General features: G+C 33.2%; 3 protein-coding genes across 5 annotated transcripts in view; 1 reads left to right on the forward strand and 2 right to left on the reverse strand.

Moving 5' to 3' along the window:
• Nucleotides 1-23,040, reverse strand: part of Sema1a (Semaphorin 1a) — a 318,087-nt gene that overhangs the window by 269,398 nt on the left and 25,649 nt on the right. The window lies entirely within an intron of this gene.
• LOC128677780 (uncharacterized) lies at nt 457-4,777 on the forward strand. The gene is made up of 3 exons (XM_053758871.1): nt 457-596; nt 2,871-2,947; nt 4,185-4,777. The coding sequence occupies exons 1-3, from the start codon at nt 579-581 to the stop codon at nt 4,414-4,416; spliced, it is 327 nt and encodes a 108-aa protein (XP_053614846.1). The 5' UTR covers nt 457-578; the 3' UTR covers nt 4,417-4,777.
• LOC128677779 (uncharacterized) lies at nt 8,999-11,994 on the reverse strand. Its single transcript, XM_053758870.2, has 3 exons — nt 11,533-11,994; nt 11,267-11,367; nt 8,999-10,360 (listed from the first exon to the last, which is right to left on the reverse strand). The coding sequence occupies exons 1-3, from the start codon at nt 11,813-11,815 to the stop codon at nt 9,752-9,754; spliced, it is 993 nt and encodes a 330-aa protein (XP_053614845.2). The 5' UTR covers nt 11,816-11,994; the 3' UTR covers nt 8,999-9,751.

Raw genomic sequence — 23,040 nt, forward strand, 5'->3', positions numbered from 1 at the left:
GGAAAATACTTTTGCCAAAAGAATATTTGAAAACCATTAACATACTTTACTTTTTTTCTGATTGCAACGACATATTGATTTTATTTCTAAATTACCTGCATATATATAGTTAAAATTAGTTAAAATTAAACAATCATAATTATAATCGACTCTCGGACTGTTGTAATCATAAAATTTTATAAAATATGTAGAAATAACCTACATAATTATACTGTATTTTTTTAATGTAAGCTATTAGCTATTAGCATCTAAAGAAAAAAAACAAGAAGGTATATATCTATGAAGGTATAGATCTACGTACACGAAAATGGACTCATGAAAATTGTCCCACTTTTTCTAGATAAAGCATACTGTCCACGACTAACGTCAAAATTACATAAGTATCAATCACACAATCCAGATTTAACTTGCAAATAGGTTTTTTTTTGCTGGACATAGTATTGGTGATTCAGGTGGCGTGTGGAGATTACACAGTGGGTCCTCGCGATCAGGAACCGTGTCGGTTCTCGTTGCACAACTGTGGTAGATATTAACACTGTGCGCAGGAGTCGGCCACCAGTAACACGCAAACGGGCAACATGTTACATTCTATCGCTGTGAGTAGTTTGTTTTATTGGACATTTAATTGTCATTTTAAATGTAATAACCATTTGTTTAGTGTAAATTTTTTTTTAATTAATAACTGTAATTAGGGATATTCTCCCCTATGATGCTATTTCTCATTATGACATAGTTGTTTTCTAATTATGAAAAAAAATACAGAAAAAAAACTAGAAACTGAAAAATTTTAGGTTTTTGTTAAAAATTTAGGTGAGATTTTAGATGTTACTTTTAAAACGGGAATACTCAATAAAAAAATATGTCATTCGCTGACGTTTCTGAATCAAATTTGGCAATCATCTTGAAAGTTATTTAGGACCGATTTAAGAACATGTTAGCATTATTAAGAATAATAATTAATTTCTTCTTTTTTATTCCCGACACTTCCCGCTATATGGGGTATAAAAATTTATATAATAACAAAACAGGTACTAGAATACAAAATTAATCAATTTCAACCAGAAAATATAAAATTAATAAATTAATCCCAAACAGAGTGATTAATAAATCGATCAATTCGTTTTTAATCAAAGACTTGTAAAGCAATTTCCATGCCGCGTGCTCGGAATACGTCGACACAATGAATGCAAAATAACATGTGTTGCCAGTCGGACAAAATACTGCTCCACATACAACCGGTAACACGCTTTGAATATGTTTCTTGGAAAATTTAATAAAAACACATATAAAATTTACTTAAAATGAAAAAGAAAATGTTATCGTTTCGAAAATCGTTTAAAATGTTTGATCAGTATTTCAAATTGGTGCTCTAAATATAAATCTAGCTACGCCTTATGGCTCCTGTTACAGTTCGGAGACATCTCAATTTTCAATCAGCGTTTACGGCTAGCGCAGCATGGGCGATCTGATTTGAATTGAATCGAGTGCAGCGTTCTACACTAGTATTCAAATATTTTTGATAAATATATGTACCTAATAACATTAAATTATTTAACATTTCAAACGTTGTGAAAACGTTTAATGAAAATATTCTTACATTATGTTATGCTATTATTATATTAAATTAACGTAGATATAATGGTGAAAGTACCTTTTAATTCTAGGATTTGTTACATTATTTTAATTTTGATTTGTTCATATAATATGCTTAGATTAAAAAAGAATCTTTTTTTGATAACTATATTCCTTAGGATCTTAGATATTTGTTTTTTTTTCTACTCAAGTGTGTTACTTTTATTGATAATATCTTGAGCTTCGAAAATGACACTGAAGGACAAATTAAGAAAACCCTTAGAAATACTCTATTAATCGAAATGTTTTATCTAATAAAAATTGAGATAAAAGAAATCCTAAAGTTATCAGCAGTTAATATATTTGTAATAAGTAGAATTGGTTGACGGTTTTTATCAGGATTGAAAAATAATGGGTTTTAAACCGAACGCCGTAAACGCTTGTATTTTTCAAATATGATAACAGGCCAAAAATCTTCAGCTATATAATATATTCTATAATGGAATTTATTAGAAAAACTTCTTGAAAACAAAAATGAAAATTCTGGTAAAATATTCAAATTAATATCACAAGCATAGCAAATACCATTTTTAGCTCATAAATAAAAATACTATATTATGCGAAAACATTTCACCTTTCTATATGTGCACATAAAATTATGACAGTGTAAAAATAAAAGATTCTACTCACAGCGCGTGTCAAAGTATCATATAAATCTAAAACCTAAATGATTTTAAAAAGGATTGACCTTTCATTTTGACCTTTAAACCCCTTTTATGACATTGGATAAAACATCAGTATTTGGTAGGGCTTGAGCTCAGTGGCGCTCTGATTTATGACAGAAAAGTATTTTAAATTACAACCATAGATTTAGCAAGTCTACGTAGGGGCATAAAGTCGCCAATATAATAAAATCTTACTTATACATATATTTCTTTTAACCAGTTTTATCTGAAAGTAGCCTATTTTTTCTGTAATAGGTTAAGGTTCTAAGATGGGAACCATCTAGAACATATTTAGGTACTACAAACGTTTATTTAGTTTCGCACGTGTCCTGTATTTCGGTCTTTAATAAAATCTTGCAAGTTAAATTTCATATACTTCTGCTTTTACTACAGAGTTATGATAAACATGACACTCTCTTTAGAAGCTGATCACGGTACACCCAGAATCGGCTCTTAACGATACGATGAACGGTTTATGGATATGATATTTTTGTCACGTGTTAAATAAAAGGTATTTTCGACGACAAAAAAGCTTGTAACAAAAATCATGTTTGTAAAAACTTCTTTTTCCAGTTTGCTTTTGTGCTGATGACCGGCCTTTGTGTCGCGAGCCCCGTCCCGGAGCCCGACCCAGGCTATCATCACACACGGTGAGTTTGATCAACTTGTCGTACATTTATTAATCTTTTAATGTATAATTTTTTTAAGCAGCTACTTACGTACCAAGTTAGTAACTGATAGCTAACAAAATATGTAAGTTTTTCATAGTTATTGACACTGGCGTACTTTAACGTACGTCGGAAGTCCATACAATTTCTGCATTGTTATGTGTTGTCGAACGTCAAAACGACGGAGCGCGACTGAGCAATGGGGCATTGCTCTAATAGTCAAGACCATCATTACTACGCTATATAGGATGTTATTAGTAGTCTCGTCCCGGATCCTAACTATATTCAATGTCATGTCACAGTTTCAAAGGAAATACTTTCGAAAACACCATATTTCATAATTTCCTTTGTAAGACATCAGTCAGGAATGTTACATTATAGAGAACTATTTTTCTTTTCACATTGTTAGGATTAATTTATATAATGTCGTTACGTTACGTCCGCCCACAAAACAAAATAAACACGTGGAATGGTAATCGTGTTAGTCCTAAACAAGACTAGTTGTATAATGCTTGCTTAATTTTCAACCTAATTATTACTAAGTCAAGAATTTTCCAAAACGCGTGTAAGTCTTGTAACATCCTTATTGTTAGAACCTCACATTTTAATACATATTTTAAATCCCTAACGGTGATATATCGGTAAGCACTAATGATACACTTGAGTGCATATTAAATGATACATCATTTTCTTATCGCTGTCATTATGTTGATATTCTAGGCTGAGTGAATAGCGGAGTGTAAACTTGTATTGCCACATTAGAATAATAAATGTAGACTAAAATAAACTCCTGTCAAATTAGTGACTTCTTTTTGATGCAGCAGTTATATTAAACAATTATAATATAATTATTATTCCTTGAAATGAACATAGGTCACCTTTCGTTGTTATTGGTTTCCCAATACAATGTATTTTTCTTTAAAAAAAAGTTTTATATCCAATAAACCGGCAAGATAAAAATACAATAAGGAATTTCCAGTTATCCAGTTATAAATTGAAAGATATAAAAACAAGCTTAATTAACAATATTCTGTATTCAGTCGTCAAAGGAATATGATAGTAATATTATAAGCATTCTAAAGGTTGTTATTTCTCATATCAAGACACGCTATAAATAGTTTTCTAGAGATTTATGTTAAAAATGTTATTATTTATTTGTGTTTTTGCATAAAAACACAAGTCACTTCGTACAAAAACATAAAGTATATTTTTTTTTCAGCATCCGAATCCACGTCCCCCATGAAGTCCACACGCTGCACCACCACCACGTCGAGACGGTACCGATTTACAAACACGTACCTGTCATCAAGGAGGTACCTATCATCAAAGAGGTGCCCATAATCAAAACTCTCCCCGTGGTAAAAACTGTTCCAGTACCAGTCGTGCACACGGTGGCAGTGGAAAAACCCGTTCTCGTACCATACCATGAAACAATCTCACATTGGCATTGAGTATGATACTGACTTTTTAGCATAATGTATACGAATTAGGTTATTTTAAACCGTATTTTCGTACAATTTTCAAGTACATCCAATTCGTGGCTCGAAAGTGTAATACGCAAATACGGGCATAAAAACTGTTTCGTCATTTTTGACACAAATTTTGATTAAAATTAACATTTTAAGCAGTTTTCTGATCTGTGCGTTTCTATTTTTTATTAAGAACTTAGCCAAAAATGACGGCCTAAGTTTTCTACGGTACCTGATCCGTAAAACTGTAGGTAGATGTTTTTTTACTATGATGTAAATAAAATGATGTTATATAGAATAGTCATTAGAAAATCAATAAAAATATTTTTGTACCAAGGCCATACCCGCGTATTTTATTTATTTGCGCCAGTTAATTTAGCGAGATTAGATTGTCTTTTATTACGTAAACTAAAGAATATGTATCACGGGTCATAGTAATTACTACGTCTTATCATTCATCATCAAAAATTAAAATCATTTATATAACTGTAATTTGCTAATGACAAATTCCCGAAATTCTCAAATGCGACTTTGTTTTAAAACCTTTGTTGTTAGCCAGTTTCATTTACCACTAAAGTGAGATAGAAATAAAATATGAAATAAATTAGTTTTATATATTTTAGTGATCTTAAATGAAAAAGATGAAATCTGACTGCCAGCACTGAAATGCAGATTTGCTAGGGTTGTGACACGTTTTCAATTATTTCTCAAACAGATTAAAATCTCAGTTCTCTCACAGCATAAGACAAACATAGAAGAAATTTCAGATATTATGATACAAATATGTTTATGTAGCACATTTTACCATTATTTATTTTCACTTAATGAATGTTATTTTAATTTTTAAATAAAACCTAATCTTTTTAATTTCGTTAAGAATTCAGTGTAAAGAACACTATATAGTGAAAAGCTTTTTTTTTATTCTTTATAATAAAAATAAAACATATTTTTAGCAAATAGGTACAAAATAAAATTGATGGCTTAATATAGCAAAACATGAAACTCAACGTTGTTTTAGAATATTTGTCAACAGATATTTACATTAAGCAGTTATCTGAAAAATAGGTGTACCTATAATATATAGATAGATATAGATATACTACATACACAATGTGTACATAATAAGTCGAAAAATCCTAGATTTCGAAAATCCTGGTTTTTGCCATATAAATACGATTTACGAAATAAATTTAAATCGTTAATTAAAATAATGTCAATTATTGCAAACGGTGCAAGATTGCCTCATTGTTGTGTTATCACAGTCCGTACAATCATGCCGGTTTATTGTGATCATGTCATTAATTGGGACATTAATGATAAATATAAACACCAGTATTTCGTAAGTAATTAAATTTCTTATAAAAACAGAAAAGTATTTTAAATAAGAATTATTTTCAAAGTTACTTTGTAGCTGATCTAAATAGAACCAATTTATTATTGGTTCTGTTTGGCTTTTCTCTTAACTGAGTGAGTTACCAGTTGCTTCCTCCGCCATAGAGCATCGAAGCACAGTGTTCGCTTAGATTTTCTCCTCCTTGACGACATTCTAGCTGTATTGCAACATGAAATCTATGCGGCAAATCAGGTCTATTCATTTTCCTGATACATTAAGTAAGGTTTAGCGCGTGCTTTTCCATCGAATTAATTAGTAACAAGTTGATTCGCTAATAGTAAATTCTCAGTAAATTACCTGTAGGTAGTATGGGTATTGGGTGCAGCAATTTGCCAAGCAATTAGATAATGTTAGTATTTCTACTTTTATTACATAAAAATTAAGTCAGACTTGAGTATAAGTAATTATAATTTTAAATAAATCTTTAGACTACAAATCTTCAGATTTACGACTTCCAAGACAATCTCACAATATCGGACTACATAACCTCAAATTCGATTTGAAATAAAAAACGTCTCAAAAATAAAATTAAGAACATGCGACGAGGGAGACTAAAAAAAATAATAAAAGTTTTTGAACTAGAATTAGCAGCAGATCGTATCGGTTGGATAAAATCGATTGTGGCGAAGTTCAGTGAAGCATTAAAGTAACAAGTCGAGTCGCAGTCAGCTAACTTAGCCAACTTAGGAAGCTAACTAGTTGTAATATCTTAAAGGATTCATGTATGTAACTAACTGGTATTGAGAATTTGTCGATGGTTGTAGCTTGTGCTATGTGACATAAGTGTGGCAGGGTGCGGCAAAGTTTTTTTTTTTTATATTTAAGTGGCCAGTACTCGTAAGAATAAAAAAACATTTCCATTCACATGGTATTTCCAGCTTAAGCCAAAATTTTATTCTTCTATTTTTTTCCTATTAAGTACTTATTATCCTACTAAATTCTATGTTCAAAATACTCATGCTTTTTATTTTAATATTCATTTTGAAGTTGTTGAATAGTAATTGTATCAAAAATTTTAAAGAATATTATTTTATAGCTCTATAATTAAGTGAAGGGAATATCATTTTAAAGCTCTTTTAAACATGTGTGGTAAAAATCTGTTAGATCTTACATAAACAAAACTTTATAATATCTACAATCAACATAAATTCCCCACATAACAATTTCAAAACCAATAAAAATAAACTTCATAAAGCCCGACCACTTTTCGGAGGTTAATTATTTTATCACTTGTGTTACAGATAAATAATTTCGCTCATGAACAGCTCTTGACAAGTCTGATAATGTGTTGAACACAACTGAGATGGCAATTTAAAAGCCAATTAAATCCTTCAAATTATTTGCACGGAACAATGGAGGCTTGTGTCGAATGATTTCATTTATCTTTGCGGGCAAACGTGTTTAATTATCCCACATGCCACGTTGGAAAACTGGTCCAACATTAAAACGCGACTTTTTTAAGCATTTATATATGATATATGTTGCAAGCAATATTAGAAATCAGCAAAATCGTTTAATAGCTTAATTTTTTGATGTCAGTGCATTAATATGAGCATGGCCCAGAATGGCAATGCTTCCCTTGAGAGAACTATACAAAACTGACAAAATTTATACGTAGAAATATTATACGTAGGCGAATTGTTTTGATGTAAAAGAAGTTGAAAAATAAAAGTTTATTTACCCTGAAATGGCATTTGACAACAGCTGCATTGGTGCCTGATATCTGGTCAGTTAGGAAATAACGCAGTGAGAATCTCATTTATTATATCGCAGTACAAAATTTACAAGAAAATAACATAGTCTCGTCATAACAGTACATTTCCCTGTGTCCATATTGCACTGCTAATCTAGTAGAAACCGAGATAATTTCGTGGTTTTGGATAATTGCGACCGTAATGGGTTTAGGTACACATTAGTATCATTGTATCAACACAGCGGTCAAGCGCATATATAATTCTTCGTCAGCATTTGCTTTTCGTATTCAGGCAGTTTGAATTTAGAAGGCCTTTGCCTAGCAGTGAGACACAATAAGAGGCTAGAAATAAAAACATCAGGTGGTTTACACTAAAAAGTTATTCTATTACTTAATTTTCATTTTACAGAGAATTTTTTTTAAACTATACTGACCCAAGTATGATCATGAAATGTTTGTCCATCATAGTATATGTAATCATTCTATAAGATTACATATACTAGAAACTACTTTTTTGTGTATGTATATTTGTACATATATAAATTAAGTTGATTATGATTTATTTAATACACACACACACCACGTACATTTTACTAACAACACATTACATTTACAACAGAAACCATAGCGCGTGTATCACAAAGCCGCAGCGGTCTAAATGCTCTGAGAAACACCAATAGGTGACGGCTGGTGACGATTAGGCTAAACCAAATGCCTAGCATATAAGGTAGGTTATTTTCGTCTTTATTACGAAAGAAACAGATTTGGCCAAGAAAGTTAAAATAGAACTAGACAAAATTATACACACAAACAGACCAGTACTAAAGTAGAACAATATTTGCATATGTACACTTTTACCCTTTCAAAAGTTGATAAGACCATTTGAAATAACAAACTGTCTAGACAGAAATAAAAAGCGAGAACGTAAAGGAACTTTTTAAATAAAATAGGGGATTTAATTTCAACAATTGTTGTCTAGCACGAAAACTTAAGCCGTAGCCATTAATAAACGAATCCTCGTCCAAAACCTTGTTTATATTGAAAGCCAGCGAGACTATTTAGTTTATTTAGAAAATGTGTATTTGACTTGTTAAATGCTTATTTAAAAAGAAATTGCCCTTCACCTTACATCTATTACTATCCATTATTACAAATCAGCAAAAAATTTTGGTAAGTTTGGTTATCAAAATGGATGAAGAGACATTTTCAATTTTCAGACAGTTATCGTGACACCAGTCTTTGTACTCTCTTTGCCTAGCTTTTATTGCATATCATTTAGGGTTAGCCCTAAAGAAGCTGGGCTGGCTCAACGAGACAGCGGTCCTCACGCAGAAAGGACCCAAGCAGCTTAACTATGAATAATTGTCCTCGTGAGAAGTAAGTCGGGTTCGACTCTCCTTGTACGGAAATACATGGTGAAAAATGTTTCGCCATGTAAGTACATGTATTTCGGTTTGAGCTCTCTTTATGTCATTTCATTAGCCGGGTCTACACCAAAAAAGATCCATCGATCCCGCGATCCGCGATCCAGGATCGCGGAGCGTGGATCGTGGATCGTGGATCGTGTTAGGCCGATCCACTTTTGGAAACTTGCGATCCCAAATATGCGCTCCAAGCGATCCTAAGGCGATCCGTGATTCAGCCAGTCTAACTCTTGTACGATATGGAGTCACACGTACAACGGCGGCGTCTTGCCGTTGCAGCAGTAACTTTTATTTTGCTTAAATGCTTGCGCAAAAAATCACAAAAAAGAAAACGACGGTTTTGGGTGAAACAAATTTACAAAAATCGCTTGGAATCTGGGAATCAGCTGTACGCAGAGTTAGTGTCAGATAAAGTTGAACACAATTTTGCAAGAATGAATGCTAATCAATTTGAGATATTGTGTTCATTATTGAATAACAAGCTAAGAAAGAATGATACAAATTATAGAGATGCCATTACTGTGAAGGAAAGATTATTACTAACATTGAGATTTTTAGCAACTGGAGATTCGTATGTCAGTTTGCAGTATCTGTTCCGCATTTCCAAACAGTCTATATCGAAAATTATTCCTGAAGTTTGTGAAGCCATCATTGACCTGTTAAATGATTATGTAAAGGTAAGTAAAACCATACTTTATTACTCAATAAAAAAGTATTGTATTACAATCATAATTTAAAGAAGTAACATGTTTACAATTATTAATTATTTTTTGAAAACATGATATAGGTATATAGGTAGGTACTTATTTAATTCGGTGATGACTGTGGAAGTGAATAATCCTGAGGTTTCTCAAACTGGGACTGCGATGAATTGGAGGCTAGATGAGCAGACGGTGATGTCTGTGGAATTGGAGCTGGATAATTTTGAGGTTGTAGAGACTGGGACTGTGATGAAGTGGATGCTATTGGTGTGCCAGGATATGAATTAGTGTAATATCCATAATTGCTATCCCCATATCTTCCTGTGTCAGCTTGAAAAATAACTTGGCATATAGCATTTTTGACATTAGCTAATGTTACTGCATCATATTTCCGCAATTCAGTAGATATATACTGCCCGAAAGCAATGTAAGAATCAGTTTCCGGTTGTGGTGGCTGAGCACATTGTTGCAGAAGTTGGAAAGCCTCTGAAAGAGTTTCATCTGATATGTCATCTGCATTATTAGAAGTAGTTTTCTTTCTTTTTTTTGTTCTTTTGTTTGTTGTTTGGACACTGGTTTGTGCATTATGATCATTGTGCTCTCTACTCTGCTCTGTGTGGTGGTTGGCTCTCTCCGGTTGTATGTCACTACTAATGTTACTGTTCTCGTTTTCGCTCACTGTAGTATTAACCCCTTCAGTCGTATCAGATTCTACCTGTAACAACAATTATTATTACTATTTACTGCATATTCTTATTTTCAGCTTTATATTATAATTAAGATCTCCTTTATTTTCAGGTGCCGTCAACTGAAGAAGAATGGCGTACAGTTTCTCAGCAATTCGAGAATAAGTGGAATTTCCCACACGTGATAGGAGCGATGGACGGCAAACACGTCGCTATACAATCGCCTTTCAATAGTGGCAACGACTTTGATAATTACAAATTATTTCCTAGTATTGTTCTTTTTGCATTAGTAGATGCAAATTATAGGTTCTTGTATGTGAATGTTGGGACTAAAGGCAGAATATCAGATGGAGGCGTGTTCAAAAGCACAAATTTATATAAAAAACTTGAAAAAAAAGAGCTAAATATTCCTCCACCGGAGATATTGCAAGTTCCCTATAAAATTGAGGTACCCTATTATATACTAGGTGATAAAGCTTTTCAGCTTAATGATTATACTATGAAACCATACGATGGTACACGGGAAAGGGGTTCTTGTGAAAGAATTTTCAACTACCGACTGTCAAGAGCACGTAGAGTAGTTGAAAACGCGTTTGGAGTACTTAGTTCTGTCTACAGAGTCCTGCGTAAACCTATGCTTTTGGAACCAGAAACTGCGACTAAAGTCGTGCTGGCAACGGTTCATCTATATAACTACTTACGCAGTAATCCTAACTTTATATCGCCAGGAACGTTTGATACAGTACAGGAGAATGGAGATGTAATACCTGGAAGCTGGCGAAATGAACCGCCATCACAATCGCTACAACCGATGGCCGTCGTACCAAGAAGAGCAACAGAAAATGCCACTACATTACGGTCCCACTTAGCAAGACACTTTGTTACAAACCATACAATAGTTTGGCAAAATGAATATCAGTAAACTAATAGCTTACATGTTCCAATGTATCGCGTGTGGTTCCGGGTTCATTTTTATCCGCCATAAAGTCGAAGTCATCATACGCAAACCACTTTGATTTATATGTATCTTGAGCACCTGAAATAAACAAGTTACTCATTAAAATAACCACGTGTATTTCTAACAGCTTAAATGTAAAAAGTGAAATCACGTGAAATCCACAGTAAATATTATGATGTAATTACTTATACTAAAATATATAATTTTAATACCTACAGATAAAAAGTAGCTTTGTTTTCTTACCGGATCCAGTTATACGGCTTTGCTTCTCTCTGTATTTCTCCCTTCTGTAGCCTCCCGCCAGAGATCGCATTTTTTTCTTTAGGTTCTCGATCGACTTATTCCCCATTTCACGAGAAATCTGACGCCAAGCATCATCTCTAACACCTCTATTGGTGTAATTAGAATCTTTGGGATCCCATAAACATTTAAATTCTTTATAAAGCGATATCAAACGGCGACTTTCTGAGATGTCCATGGCGAGGTGGATCGCGCGAACCAACACAACCGTCCACACCGCGCGCATCACGCAACTGAGGCACCTTTGATGCTGGCACAAAAACCGACCGCACACGGATCGCGCGAGGTAGGGAGCGCGCGCTCCAATACGTGCGCATGGATCGCGCGCGGCACGTCTACACCGCCTGCATCTTTGGATCGCGCTGCTGCCGCGCGCGATCGGAGCGCGATGGATCGTCCGGTGTGGACCCGGCTATTCATAAAATTTCTTTATACAACTTTGAAAGAAATTAACACCTTATAGTATCAAGTAGCTATAAAGATTTAAAATTTAAGAATTGATCTAAAAAATAAAATCCAAATTTTTTAACAATTTTACCCGAAGACGACATTGATTGAGCTCGTTTATCACAACACTAAGGTTGCAACAAAAAGTACAATTTTATTAATGAACTGGCATCATGCGACGCGATGTGGAACACCGCTCGTTTCCGTAAAATTATGGCCTCAACGAAATTTTTCAAATTATCCAACGCGATAACCAATTATGCAGGCCAGTTATTTCTCCAAAACACTGGAGCGGAAAATTCGACCGCAGACACGTATGGATAATGCATTACTTTGTATCTGTTGAAGAGACAATCGTTTAATTTTTCGCTAAAGACCACTCCGCTTTCCTGTGACGCGGGTGAAATGGTTGCACTGATAAGTACTTGTCAAGAATATGATCGGAATTTGTTATGGTCCTGCCATTTAGATTTTCAATTTTGATCCAAACAAGAGTTATAATTCCTTTTTTCATTGGCTTTTTATCAATAAGTATTAATTTACTTTTTTTTAATTTGTACGTATAAATATAAAAGTAACGTGCGCGTTTAATGCCCGTATTTAGCAATTAATAAATGGTTTTGTTTTGATTTTTTGTCAAACAAACCCTTAGGGTGGGTTGCACCGTAAACTTTGACGCTAACTTTAACATGCACAGAAAAACGCAAAGTACGACATTTTGACGAGAACCAACGTCAAATCAAACTAATTACTGCTTAGGGTAACTTTGCAACTCACCCTAAGCAATAGTTAACGACACTTAAATATGCTTCCTAATTCTACCAGGCATATCTATTTGTTTCCTGCGGACTGCCAAAGATTTGTTTGCGATATCACGAACATAAAGTCTAACGCAAACACTGAGCGTTGCCGCTCAAAATATGACATATTACACCGACGTAACTAACTTACTGTTACTAAATAGCAACTTAACAGCTTTACGATTTCCCACGTAGTTATCAAACTATCTAACTAATTAAGTTTATATTACAATTGTTAGTAGTTGGTGGTTAAAGCGCAACGACACTGGAACACGAAAATCCACTTAATTACGGTGTATTTTGGAAATAACGTGCACCACATCCCTGCCGCAACATCCCAATCACCGCTTCAAACAAATACAGGATATATATTTTTTTAATAATATACTATTACACAACTATATGATGAAATAGAGAATTATTAACTCTTTATTGCACCATTCATCGTCATTAATGGGTACAGACCTTCCCTAAGGTTGTATTGCATCATAACTTGATAGAAAATAAAAGTTTAGCATGGTAATATGAGCGCACATGCGATTAAAAGTGCGATAACTTCCATTTGTCCAAAGCAAAAAAAAAATTTTTTTACCTCTCAAATTACAAATTGACGCATCAATGGATCACTCACACTTATGTAAAGACAATATTTTATGTTCTTATTTGAGCAAATTTTTGAAAGTATTGTTTTCCTTTCAGAAAATGTAGCTAACAGGTGTTAACAAAACATCCTATTTGTATAAGATAGCGGAACCCGCAGAATAACCGCAAATAAACTCTATGACAAAACACAGTTATTAACATTAATACATGAAAAGCTACCCTAAGCCACATAAATTTATGCCTATTATCGCATAGCCTACACAGTCCTCTCATTTGTTTAACTCATCAAGGAAAAAGATCAATTAAGAAGATTAGTTATCGTCTTTAAAGATTACGTCATGACAAGCAAACGAGAGGAACCCCCGAGGGGGAGAAAGGGGAGTGGGGTAGCTGTCCTTCGTCCTTTCACGACGACGTCGATAATGCTCTTGTCAACCTCAGGGACTTAGTTTTTCTAAAGTTACACTTCAAATGCACAGAAAATATCTAGAAAAATTCATTCTGCATTTGGTAAACGATGGACAAAATAATTAAAAATATACATATTATCATCAAAATTATAAAAAATATAATATACCATTTTCATTATCATCGGCCTTCGAATGCCCACTAAGGGGGCGCAGGTCTTCCTTATAGTTGGATAAGAATTTAATACCTTTGTTAAACATAAATCAGAATATTGAAATAACAACAACCTATGTGTTTGGAAGCTGGTAACGAATAGTCTCTTGATATTTCTTGTACATCTAAGCATTTGTTTTTAGATTTTTTTAGGGTTCCGTAGCCAAATGCCAAAAACGGAACACTTACTTATAGGTTTTTATCTAGCATTTTACAAGACATGTGAAAGCATTTGTTTTGTTTGTCTCAGTTATTCAATGAATATTTAGACACTTACCCTGTTATTTACAAAAATGCTTTAACTTGTTTAATAACAGGGTTTAGTTAGAAATATGATATTTATCAGAATAAATTGGTCGAAATTTGAGTAGAAAGAAAATGCCAAAACATCGAACAATCAATAGTTACCATCGAAATAGGCCGTTCTATCGATAGTATTGATAGTAAGCAAAATTATCTAGATAGTCTAACGAAACGCTATCGATAGTTGACTATCGAGCGGCAACACTAAAACAAAGGTATTGTTCAGTGCAGTTACCTCAAAAACTACAATTATGATAGATCGAATTTTCTAGATCTATATCGGCGTGGCAGTGCGGCGGTTTGCGGTGGAGCACCTAAGCCTGCACCACATTATCCGCAGATACTAATCATGCCCAATGTAGCCCACCGACCGCTGGATCTCTCTGTGGTAAAGCTATGCTAATGTTATAGCTATGATAATGCTGAAGAGCTCTTGAACTACGCATTAGATTAGGATGACTTTTTTCTATTTTTAACAGAGGGCCTGTTTCACACCTTGTTGATAAAATATATGATAGTCAAATAACATTAGCGGCCCGCCCTGGCTACGCTCGGATGAAACCATTATGACGAGTAGCCTATATCATCCCTGAAGGTTTCGTTAATCTCTGTGTCAAGTTTCATCAAAATCGGCCTAGTAGTTTTTGTGTTTATTCATTACAAACAAAAAATGAAAACATAAATCTTTTCTCTTTATAATATTATCGTATGGGAATATGAATATCGAACAGATAGCGTAAAAAAATGTGTTTCACAAGTGCTGAATAGGGCGAACTAGCCAATCACATCAGGCAGATTAATAAAGCAGTTTATATTTGTCAGATATCATATCATATTTTATCAGAACATGTTAAATAAGCTCTTATACTTTTAAAAAATACAGTCAATTATTTTGTATTTTCATTAAAACTTGTATTTTTATAAACATTGCCAAGGGGCTCATCATTGTCATATTGTGTACATTTCAAATTCTTTGTCGAGTAAAATGGGTAATAAAGTAATTAACTAACATTTTTATATTCGTTGCAAACCAATTTCAAAAGACAATATTTCAATCTGACACAAAATGGCCGCTAGAATCAATGAAACCTAATGTTGTTTGCGAACAAAGGACGTAATAAAAGAAAATATCAGATGATAATGAATCGATGTTATCAGCGACATGGAAGTGGCGAGCCTGGAAGATATAAAGGAACATAAAAGTAGGCCCCGATGAAGGGATGGCCCAATTTGGCTTATTTTACTGCTATCCAGCTCCAAGAGTTATTAGTTCTTAACGAAATTTCTGGGTTTTCTTTTAAGTCATTCGCTTTGCAAGCTCTTTGTCAACGAGTTTGCGGTTGAATTCTAATTTTATAACTGTAACGGCCCCTTTGTTGTACTAATGGTTTTCTTTTCTTTGCTTTATACAGTTAGAAATAAGTTACACTTTTATCGAAAATATCTTTGTTTGATTTATTTTTCTTTTGCATGTGTGTTACTGGCCAACTTTGGAAGGATCAAGATTCACACTAACAAGTTTCTATCTATAATAACTAATTTTGTTTTAACACTAACTGTTTCAAATTCTGTTGGACAGAGAAAATCTTAAGAGGATATTGTAAAATGCATAGGAATAAGCAGACGTTTCTTTCAATAGTCTGCGTAAAACATCTCACGACTGCAATGTTATTGAGTATAGTAACCACTATGAATGTTTTTTGAAACGTTAGCCGTATCAAACTATTCGACTGTAAGTAATTTTGTGTTTAAAGTTAGATGGTTTGAAAAGAGTTTGTTTGTTTTTAAAAACCTAACTGTTTTAATACATACATAAATAGTAATTCATACAAGAAAGAAACATACAATGGCGGACTTATCCCATGTAGGGATCTCTTACAAACAACCGGCAATATGTTGAGTTTTTAACTTTTGTTACAATTATTTCTAGCTGGTGAATTATTAATAAAGGCAAGTCTAGACAGTTTTTTGTTGGTCATGTTAGAGCTAGCTTCAGCGCTGATTGATTAATAATGTGGAAATTAATGGAGCCTAAGGCTCGACGTCGTTGACTGATGGAGTTCCATTTACATTCTTAAATATAACTCGGGTATTAATGGTTTTAATATGGCTACATTAAACTTTGTCAATGTGTGGTGGATGATAACATTCTATATATTAAAAATCTAGACTAAATTTTGATTTGATGCCTCTTTGAAGCAACTCACAAATATATAATAATCAATAACAGTGTGAAAAAAAAATACTATCCAAAGTCATACAAAAAGGCATATAGAGCTCTTTAAAAGGAACTTCCGTTTTAAAACACGCTTGTTATGATTTCCCCCAGAGACTACAACATGAACTTGTAAAGAAAGGCGTAAAAAGACTTATTTAGGGCCGAGAACACGAGTGTGACACTTCTGATATTGCAGGCCATAGGCTGCGATGACCGTATCCAAGTAGGCCGCATGCGAGTTTGCTTGCTTATAACTCAGGAGTACAAACTTAATACCTAATACTTAAATATTATAAAACAAAATTAAAAGAAGAATTTAAATACATAATTTAAAGTTTTTAAAATTATACCTCGGGATAATTTCAGTTGAGTATATTTAAACCAGACTTAGGTTTTGTTATACTAATTAGCACGAAAAATGTTCTTTATTTGTTAATTTAATTATATTCATTTTACCACCTTAATGTACAGCCAGTATTTAAAAAGAACAGAACAGTTTTAAAAAGCATTGCATTAATTTTTTGTACACACTGGCCACATAGATTGTGGATTCTTTTTTTATTCTTTCGTAGATGTTCCGAAAGAGTAAGAAGTGCTTATCCAGCTTATATTATGCCCAAGTACCAAGATTTATTTCATATTCGATTTATTCGATAATTCGTCAAGTATTTCATGCATGATCGAGTAACAAACATCCCCACATCCTCGCACATTCAAAAATTTACATGTAGGATGTAAAGAGTGATAAAAAGTGATGTAAAAAGTAGTTTACATTGTTCTCGATTTACACGCAGTACTAGAATTACACGACATGAATATTTTCAATATGGATACAGTGTCAATAACAATATTGTTTGGGCGTATTCCACTGTTCCGTAGATATGCGGCAAAGCAAAGCCTGATAAGGCACAGCTGAATAATCAGTCGTATTTAGTCCACCAATCTGCACTAGACCGACCAAAATCCTATCAAGTAAATCGTGCAAACTGGTCTAAGGATGATGCACTTCGAAAACATTTTCAGAATTACATTGTTTGTAACCAAACAGCAACGAAAACAAAATGGTACGAAAGAAAACAGTTCCTCTTTGATAATTTGATTATTCTGTGTGTTATACACAAAGTAATATTTATAACCAAAAAGCGACTAAAGCCTACATCGAAATAAATTCAAAAAAAAACGGTTAAGTAGACCTACAACTTTATTGTGACCTAGCTGAAATCTTTCATGAAGATAGATTTATCAATGCAGTCGAATAATTAAGAATAGTTGAACATTTTTTTAGGCTACGTACCTACTAATTTTTAAGATAATATTATATGTAAAATATATTATGGCGCCGTATTATTATTACGTCAAAACATTAATTACATTACACATATAAGCCCGTTACCATCTCAATCAAGTGTATGATGTAATCTGAGTGACATTGTTTTACACTCAGCTCCCTGACTCGCCGATATGGTAATAGCGCGCCAATCGATCTTTGTCGCCCTGAAACTCTGAAACTAAACTAATAGGAGCACTATTGCTGGAATTATATTTAAATTTAATTTTTACCAGCAGCTCGTCCCGGCTTCGCTAGGGTGAAACCATAATAAATTATACACCCACAATCTTCATCTATCTATTAAAAAATCTGCATCAAAATTCGTTGCGTAGTTTACTAAACGTACATAGGGATAGACAGACAGCGGGAAGCTACTTTGTTTTATACTATATAGTGAAGCATTTTTATACCAACTATCTAAACCAACCGGCAATAATATAATTGCCAAAAACATAAAGTGCAATGGAATTTTTTTCTTATAATTTTAGATTCATAAGAAATGGGCTAATTTTAACTGTTGCTCAAATGCAAAGTTATGAGGATTTTTTTTATCAAATTGTTAATTCAAGTAACAGATCAAGATTTTTGCAAATCTAATACGAGAAACTGGTATCTGAGTCTGTATGACAAATGAAGAAATATAAATACATATACTAATTAATATTAAATTTAACTTTTATGAAATTAGTATCACGATATACAAATTAAATTTACTTACTATCACATACCTCTAATAGAGGTATTGTGTCAAACTGATAATAGCATACTACAATAATCGTAATGTCTATATCATTTCACGTTTTGCATGGCTCAACTGTCATGTCATATCAAATTCTAAAGCGATCTCACCTCGCATAATCTGCAAACAAATTAACGCAAACTTCGTGATGTAATCCCAACTTCATAATTGCGAATAAGTTGGCAACATTAGCTTCGAATTAGGCCGTATCTCGTTTCTGTCCTTGGGGAGGTTTGAGAGGGGGGTAGACAACTCACTATTGACATTATGCAAGATGGTAAGCCAAAGCCCTGAGTCCCAGAGTAAGCCCACTGGAGGACTCCTTTGCTGGCAAAGCCTGCGGTTTTGTAGTTCAATTTATAGATATATATACAAATGGTTGTTGTTGTTTTTGAGATATCTTTTTTACTGTCAGTTGATTCTTGTTGTAACATAAAATTTTCTAACACAAATTTTACCATAGATTTATTATTTTGAATTTAATACATCATGCATTTATGTAGTAAGCAGAAAATGTGAGACAATATAAAAAATAAATTCTTTATTCAGATGAAATACCTCTGTAAAGAAAATATACTATATACCGTAAATTATTTGTCGTGGTTGAAGCCGATGAAGAAAACCAGTGCATTACCTGGAAAGAAACATAGGTATTCATTTAATATTATGCTGTTCTGGAATTATACTAACATTTTTTCGGTCACTATCATAAAATTTTGTAAGACTAATATAAACAATTAAAATAAACAATTCAAAAGTTTTGTTCAACAATTCTGCGACAAACAAGAGAAGCGTGAAGGACACCTAGTCTGTTGACTTGTTACTAACATGGATATAACGTGAAGCTACCAACTGGACCAACTGATACTTGGAAACAATTAAATTATTCGTGATAAACCAACTGTGCACATGGATTCAGTGGATCAGTCAAGCTAGACTTTGACAGTTCATAGTCTATCTTGGCTGACCCTACAACTTGAGACACTACAAATTAAGATTCAGTTTTGCTGACCATACCACAGCGTGTATGATTAGTAAAACACTGTTATACCGTTGGTAGATTGAATTTTACTTGACGCAAGACTTTGGAAATCAACAATTAATAACTAAAAATATCGAAAATAAAATATAGAAGGAAAAAATGCATCTAAAAGAAAAAGCTTTATAAGCTGATACGATTTTAATGAAACGAATGCTTTATATTATTTCAACAATTACTTTGTAGCTGGTCATTTTATTTTCCCATTGCATACGTCACTTTTTAATACAACACGAGACGTTGCAGTTCCTTCCTCCATTTTTCTTTTACCCTTGTCATAAAAAAAAATTTGATAAAATTGTGCGACTTAAACCTATTATAATTTCCAAATCCAAAGTAATTGAACAAAACGTCCTTCAATTCTGATTCCGACACTATCTAATACAAAGTTTATTTGATACGATCATTACTAAGCGCATGCGCAACTCTGGTCGCGAACTTTAATTGGACAACAGCAACGGTAAAACAAGCGTATCGGACCAGTGCGCTAAATATGGCAACAGTTGGTTAAACCACAATAACAAGACGAAGATAGCGTCGACCCTTTGGTCGTGTAGGTACTACAATAGAAAGATTTCAAGTACAGTCAACGGGATTATATAAAGTTTCCAACATAGATAAATATAAACTACCTATTTGTAAACTGGCAGACAATACTATATAATATACGAAATGTTTTTGTGCGCAATAAACTGGAGTTAAATAAAAATATAACAAACTACCTACTAGTCCTAGTTATTTTAATATTTTGTTTGACGACTTTATTACTGTAAGAGTATTTTTTTAATAAAAAGTCAGGTTCTGTTTTATAAGACGACTTGATGCGTCTCGAGTTTTCGTTCCAATGGGAATATCGGGATAAAAATTGCGTACATAAATGTGCTGTGACTATTGTATTAATATTCACATACGCTGTAATTAGGACTTGATATTTGGACTAATATATTTATGCAGAAAAAACTACTAATAAACCAAAATGAAATTCATGTTTGTAATCATCCATTTAACTGGTATTTTCAAAAAAGGAAACCATAAATGATTTCTTTCTCAAGTTTTCCTGTTGTGAAAGTTCATATTGCTGGGCAGTTAATTTTGCTTTATTTAAACGAAGCCTTATAAGTTCTCTTCAATAAACACACTGAGTTGACAATACAATGAAAAAAGTTTCATAAAATTGACACTGCGTTCTTTCTTAGTTCCGGTTCTTAAAAAACGTTAAAAATCAATGTTTTTGTTTCCTTGTCTGACAAAACACGTCACTTCAATACGAGAAAAATACGCATTCCAATGAACAATGTTTTGATATCACGAAAACAAAACGTCTCTCGGAAACCTTAAATTCTTTTCAAAGTAAATATCTTGAGTAAGTGAGGGTAAGGGGGGTGAGGCTGGAGCGGCTATCAGTCACTGTCAACTTGCCGATAGCAGCAGACGTTCCGTATCGTAGAGAATTTTATCGTTAGCGATATCAATTCTCATTTTTAATCGAAACTTTCCTCGTTCGTAGGCTGTTGTAAGTGGGACGTGTAAGAAATTGCTTTTTCTTGATCAATTTGTAAACATATAAAAATTCGATACAAACATAAAAATCCTAGGAATTATGACACTAGAGACGGAGTTTTGTACATTCTAGTTATTAGAAAACGTTCCTAAAACACAGTATTATTATTTGCATAAATAAAGTAAATTGTAACAGCACGGACGTTGCATCTTTATTCAAAAGTACTTTTAGATGGTGCATGCAAATCCGGACACTTCCTTCCGAGTAAAAAGTCACGCGTCGGTAATAAAAACCGGGTAGACGTCGCGTGGGGGGACAGGGGGACTCTTGTAATTATAACGCTTCGCTTTTCTGCTGTCCTGGTACTTCAGATCATCGGCACTTATGGCGCTTTCATCTTTCCCTACTTTATTTTTTAGATTATTTGTATCTTCGTATATATTTTGAACTTTCATCGACTAAGCAATACCATATAATATAATGGTGGTAATAATGTTTTAAAAAGTTAGCATTAAAAAAAAACTTATATTGACAGTTGATTAAAATTCGGCCGATGAGCTAAGCCTGCTTCATATTTTGATGATTCATTTTTCAAAATTTTGAAAATACTCGAAATACGTCAATTATTTAAAAACTCGTGCTTCCTTTAAATGAAAGCGTGACTCTTTATCACAAGTCTTACAAATCTAAGTAACATCGTAGCAATTGAAAAAATCAGTGACGTAATAAATCCTCGGGGACCGATTCATCGCATAACTATGCAACGTTGGATACCGATCGTGGAGATTTATGAAGTATAGAAAATCCCCTTTGAATTTCAACATTGGGCTGACTTTAGCAAAATGGTTCACCTGCGTCGAACAAAATGGCTGTCACGGCGGCACGTGCGTTTGTTAAGAAATTTCTGGCTAATATTAAATGTGTTCGCGGGTTCAGCAAGTAATGCTCTGTAAATAACTTTTTCGTGGTTTTTCGCCGCAAAATTTTGAAATAAAGTTAAATTAAACCAATGTCTTTAGAAATATCAGATCAGATATTATTTCTTAGCAGAAATTGTGTAAAAACATATCAAGAGTAATAACTAAGATGCCGTTTATTTTGTAGTCAAACTGAAAAGATGGAGCATATAAATGTTTGTCTACTAATCCTAATCCTAACCATTATTAAAAATGCGAAATTTTGCATACATATAATTTTTAGATGGAGAAGGACATAGGGTACTATTTATAAATTAACCTGGGCGAAGCCGCGGGCAAAAGCTAATAACTAATAAATATAAAAGTCTTTGAGCCTTAAATTATTTTGTATGTTGATATTTCTTTTTAATACTTTTCACTTGTGGTGCAATAACGAGTTGTAGTGTACCTACTATTTACCGTTACGTTTTTATATCTGTGTATTTAAAATGGTAAAATAGTACTCATGAGTTCTAGTATCTAGATTTCAGTGAAATTAGCAACATATTTGCCAAATGTAAGACATATCAAGATTAGTTACATCAGTAAATATTACAGTACATCTGTTTGTGTACACAAATAGTTTTGGAATATATCAAGATATCATCCATATAGATTAAGTACATTCGGCATTGTTTACATGAATTATGTATTGAATGGAGCCTATATGTAGATTGACTGACAAAGCCAACGACATAGCGGCAAATTATGAGATAGTTATGCTAACGTTGACATTCAATAATGCAAGAAAGCCTATCATCTTAAATCAGAACAGTATAATTTTACAAGACGCACGTTACTTACGTTTTCTTTCATAAACATTGTAAATGTTCCTTGTAGATTATTATAAATAAATTGATTGTTTTTAAAAACAGTTATCCAAGATAGGAAATA

The sequence above is a fragment of the Plodia interpunctella genome, chromosome 18 (genome assembly GCF_027563975.2).
Source record: "Plodia interpunctella isolate USDA-ARS_2022_Savannah chromosome 18, ilPloInte3.2, whole genome shotgun sequence".
Taxonomy (NCBI): Eukaryota; Metazoa; Arthropoda; class Insecta; order Lepidoptera; family Pyralidae; genus Plodia; species Plodia interpunctella.

Coding starts and splice junctions, on each gene's coding strand:
- LOC128677780 (XM_053758871.1), top strand. Junction 2,948..4,184: donor CCAGGCTATCATCACACACG/GTGAGTTTGATC, acceptor TTTTTTTTTCAG/CATCCGAATCCACGTCCCCC.
- LOC128677779 (XM_053758870.2), bottom strand. CDS start 11,815: ATGCGCGCGGTGTGGACGGTTGTGTTGGTTCGCGCGATCCACCTCGCC. Junction 11,368..11,532: donor AAGCCGTATAACTGGATCCG/GTAAGAAAACAA, acceptor TGTTTATTTCAG/GTGCTCAAGATACATATAAA. Junction 10,361..11,266: donor CACGCGATACATTGGAACAT/GTAAGCTATTAG, acceptor TTGTTGTTACAG/GTAGAATCTGATACGACTGA.